At 36.8% G+C, this 5,168-nt stretch overlaps 1 protein-coding gene across 1 annotated transcript; it reads right to left on the reverse strand.

The window, feature by feature from the left end:
* Window positions 1-1,932: 1,932 nt before the first annotated feature.
* Window positions 1,933-4,139, reverse strand: LOC126708216 (uncharacterized). Its single transcript, XM_050408018.1, has 4 exons — window positions 3,211-4,139; window positions 2,621-3,108; window positions 2,302-2,506; window positions 1,933-2,224 (listed from the first exon to the last, which is right to left on the reverse strand). The coding sequence occupies exons 1-4, from the start codon at window positions 4,137-4,139 to the stop codon at window positions 1,933-1,935; spliced, it is 1,914 nt and encodes a 637-aa protein (XP_050263975.1).
* Window positions 4,140-5,168: the final 1,029 nt, after the last annotated feature.

Below are 5,168 nucleotides of genomic sequence, written 5' to 3' on the forward strand. Positions count from 1 at the left end.
TCACACACATACACACACACACACACACACACACACACACATATATATATAGGATTTTGCTAATGTGTGTCCTAAGAGCACACAATAATTAATCGTTTTTGGGAAAAATTTTCTCGGGATTTTCAGTGTATTAACAGTTTTTGCAATTCCTAACAAAATGTTTCAAAAAATGTATGGCTGAATGTGTGGCTGAATGTGTGCCCTAAGGGCATACATTATATATATATATACATGTGATCATATATAGGTAGGTAGCTTTGTTTATATTTACATATATTTGCATATACATATATATGTGTGTGTGTGTGTGTGTGTGTATCTACATATATATATATGTGTGTGTGTGTGTGTGTGTGTGTGTGTATTTGTTCATGCCATATATACATCTGATCATATATGGGTAGGTAGGTTTATCTATATATAGATATATCTATACATACATATATATATATATACACACACATAGTGTCAGAACAAGACAATGCTAGAAAGCAATCACATTTATACTAAAATGCCAATCCAATTGTAATTACAGGGTTATGTAAGTCAAGATATACCTGTCAGGGGAGATGTGCCACAACAAAGAAGAAGGGGATCATAGCTATAGCACGCTTGGTGAGGATGCAATAGTGACAAGGAAAATGCCAAAAGGGTCAGCAAACTTTGTTCACCTCGCAGGCTTTCTTTTTCAGAAACCCACACACTAAAGGTTTTTAGCACAGAAAAAGCCAGACACGTGCATGGATTCTGAAATGCGGTGAGGGGGTGAATCATAACTCGATATCCAAGAAGTCAATTTTCTTTACAAACTCGACTTCTATGGTATCGAGTTACTGTTGACATGACATATTGACGCGCAATTCAGAAACTCGGTAATTTAGAAATCAAGTTACTCGTAACTCCGTATTGTCTAAATGGAGTTATTGCTATAACTCGATTTCTTTAAAATCGAGTTTTTGCTTCCATTTCCTCTACAAAAAGGCAAACTTATTCCACATGTAAGAAGGTGCATCCACCATTCTGGTGTAAGGAATTCCCACCATTGCGTCTTTGTAGAGCAGGATGGGACGTACCTATGTTGTGTTTAATGTTCGTGTTCCAAGCATATACGACAGTTGGCTAGATGCGAGCAGTCAAGTTCATAAATTCCCAAACGCCAATCAGAAATCATATAAAGATTGAAGGGAAGCAGAAGCCATATACATGGAGTATTTGCATTGTAATGGTATGGACGTGCATGGTGGTGCGTCCGTATCATGGGCAACTCCGAACATATCAACCTCAACACCACCTAGCACTTCTCCAAGCGAAGGAACCAACTACGACAGTGGAGACATTAGGAACACCTTGTTAAGGTATCAGTTGGAAGTTGCCATTGAGGAGCGTGACCACGCGAGGATTGCAACCTTGAGTGCGAACATGTTGAATGAAGTGGTGGCCCATGTTGTGGGGGATGATGAAATTGATGCACCCACGAGACAACGTACGGGTAAATGAATGCAAAAGCAAGGATGTCAATACCGTACCGGAAGCCGTACCGGTTTGGCCACCGGTATGATATATTTCGGATACCGGTCAATACCGGTGTACCGTTTCGGGTTTACCGCTATTTTATATATTTAATATATATATATATACACACACACACACATACATACACAAAATCTCTATTTACCATAAAACAATACCTCAAAAATTCATGTTTACCATAAAACATTACTTCAATTAAGAACAAATAATTCATTGTTTTAAACTTTAACATCAACTAAAAAAAAAAACACAATATAAAATTGTTCATTACACACAAGGAAAACAAATAAACACAAATTACATAGGATTGTTCATTACACACAAAGAAAACAAATAAACACAAATTACATAGGATTGTTCATTACAAACAAAGAAAACAAATAAACACAAATTACACAGGATCTACTCCCATCCTTCAAAAGGATTTACATCAGGACCATAATATACATGAGTATTAGCATCTGTCAACACAACATCATTTTCACCATCTTCCTCATCAAGAACAACAACATCATCATCATCATCATTATCATCTTCTAAAGTCATTGTTGCTAATGGTTCTTCAATGCTATCCCAATTCACATCTTCCTCAGTTAGTATCAAAAATTCAGATTCCTCAGCTACCCAATCCTCCATTAAATCAATATTATCAAGGCTTATAGGATCCAAGTAATCCTTTGTCCTTCTAATGTTCCTACCAAAATCAATATCATACATTGGTGACATTTTCTAATCATTCAAAATAAAAATTGAATATATTTAAAAACATACCTTTCTCGTAACAATAGATTATACCGAACATACACCAAGTCATTCAAACGTTTATGCTCAAGCCTATTTCTCCTCTTGGAATGGACAAACTCAAATGTGCTCCAAGCTCTTTCACAACCAGTTGCACTACAACACTGACTTAGCACTCGAATTGCAAACTTTTGTAATTCCGGAGTGTCATTTCCAAATTGCTCCCACCAAGCAACTTCCAAAAATAAAAGAAATTATTAATTTAGAACAAAGCAAATAACAAACTTTCAAATGAAATGTATATATATATATATATATATATATGTATGTATAGATACATATAGCATACCTGGACTTAGTTTTTCACGTTGGCGGATTGCCATAGGCATTCCAAAGTCACCTAAAGACTTTTTGTATGATTCAATTTGAGAACTAAGAATATCTTGCTCATCAGGATCAGAAACCAGCCTTGTAATGGTACTAAGTAGGCCTTTTGTAACATCTTTTTGCTTCTTAAATGACGGCCTAAAGAAGATTCCAGGGTTAAAATAACAACCTGCTACATGTAATGGACTATGGAGTTGTTTATCCCATCTAGCATCAATGACACTAGTAAATGGTATATATGCAGAAATTTTATTCTTCAACCTTGCTTTTATATTCTCCTTTGCTTTATCCATTGCCTCATACAAGTATCCCATTGACGGTTTTTCATCCCCATCTACAAGACGTAGTACTCTACCCAAAGGCTCACTAATCTTCACTATTTGTTGACATTGTAACCAAAACTCTCTATCTTCCAAAACAATTGCAGCCACCTCTTTTCCCATGACATCTCTAGCATGTCGAGATTCAACCCATTGATCACAAGTAAACATTTGCCTAAGTTCTTTCTTGAACTTAGTCAAGCATTGAAGACTTAAAAATTAAGTTGCAAACCTTGTGATGGCTGGACGAATCAAATCCCTACCATTAGTGAAGTCGCTTCTCATCAAAGCTAAAATCTTGCCATGGTTGTATATGAATTTGGTAATCTTTTTAGCCTTTTGAATGGTTTCATCAATGATAGGAAAATATCTTTTATCAGAAAAATTTTCCAACATTAAATCAATGCAATGGGCTGCACAAGGAGACCAATAGAATGTCCCATATTTCTGCATTAGCTTCTTTCCTGCAGACTTGTAAGAAGCATCATTATCTGTAATGAACTGCACAACGTGCTCAGGCCCAACTTCTTGAACAACTTTATCAAACAACTTAAACAATGTATCTGCATCCTTTGTTAGGCCTGACACATCCAGGGATTTAAGAAACATGGTACCTCTAGGACAATACACTAAAAAATTAATGATTGGAGCTCTCTTTTGATTTGTCCACCCATCTGACATAATTGAACACCCATAAACTTTCCAATCATTTTTCACATCTAAGAGATAATCATTCATTTCACCCACATGTTTTTGTAATAAAGGCCCCCTCAAGTCATGATAAGAAGGTCCCTTAAAACCAGGCCCAATAGCTGCTACACTATCTAAAGCTTCTTGATAATACACAGAGTGAGCGGCATGGAAAGGTATATTAGCATGGTACCACCATCTTGCAAAATTCATTCTTGCCTTCTCAACCATTTGCTTTGAGGCCAAAGAAGACCTTATGGATGGTTGAGAACCAGGTTTTGTTCTTGGAGCAAAATAGGATTTAATGTTTAACTTTTCTCCAACTTTTTCTTTCCCCTTGGTGTTATAATTACTAACTGATGAATGACTCTTTGAACCCCCTCTCTCATTATCATTATTACCTTCATCATGATGATGATCATCCTCCTCCTCCTCCTCTACATCATAGGGATTTGCAATTTCTTTATTCATTCTTCTTCTTTTTTCTGTTTACTTTTCTTTAAATCTTCAATCAACTATTTCATTTGCCATTTTACATCTTCAGATACTTTTTTACATGCTTCAACATCACCCGGAATCCCAGCTAAATGATACTTGAGCCTAGTAATTCCTCCCCCCCTTATCATTTTACAACAAAAAGTACACTGGGTGTTATTTCTTGCATCCGGCACAACACGGCCATAAGCCCATGCTGGATCCTCGGATCTTACAGCCGGGCCAGATGCTACACTTGATTGATTTTCAGTCATAATTCACACTGCATATATACCATCAATTATTTGTTAATAACTCTAGTTACCTTTTTATTAATAGTCATACTAAGTTGTAAATTACTAACCCAATATTTGAAGCTAACCAAAATCAAGAATGAAACAACAATATATATCAATTCATGAACACAGAACCAACACAATAATCAATTTTGCTATCAATTCATAAACACAGTAATCAAGTTTTTATTTATCATATTCCACATGAAGTATAATTCCACACAGAAAAAATTAAGACAAAATGTTACCTAAGACCAAAATCAAGAATGAAACAACAATATATATCAATTCATGAACACAGAACCAACACAATAATCAATTTTGCTATCAATTCATAAACACAGTAATCAAGTTTTTATTTATCATATTCCACATGAAATATAATTCCACACATAAAAAATTAAGACAAAATGTTACCTGAGAGTGGCCGAGAGAGTGAGAGACAGAGCAACGAAGAGTGAGAGACAGAGCAGCGGAGGGTGAGAGACGGAGCAGCGGCGAGTGAGAGACGGAGCAGCGGCGAGTGAGAGATAGAGTAGCAGCGGCGAGTGACGGAGTGAGAGACAAAGCAGCGGCGATGAGTGAGAGACAGAGCAGCAGCGGCAAGTGAGAGACAGAGCAGCGGCGAGTGAGAGACAGAGCAGCGGAGGGTGAGAGACAAAGCAGCGGAGCTGTCGAGAGTGAGAGACAGATTGGCCGAGAGAGTGAGAGAACAGAGCAGTTGAGAGAG

Source organism: Quercus robur, chromosome 12 (genome assembly GCF_932294415.1).
Source record: "Quercus robur chromosome 12, dhQueRobu3.1, whole genome shotgun sequence".
Lineage (NCBI taxonomy): Eukaryota > Viridiplantae > Streptophyta > Magnoliopsida > Fagales > Fagaceae > Quercus > Quercus robur.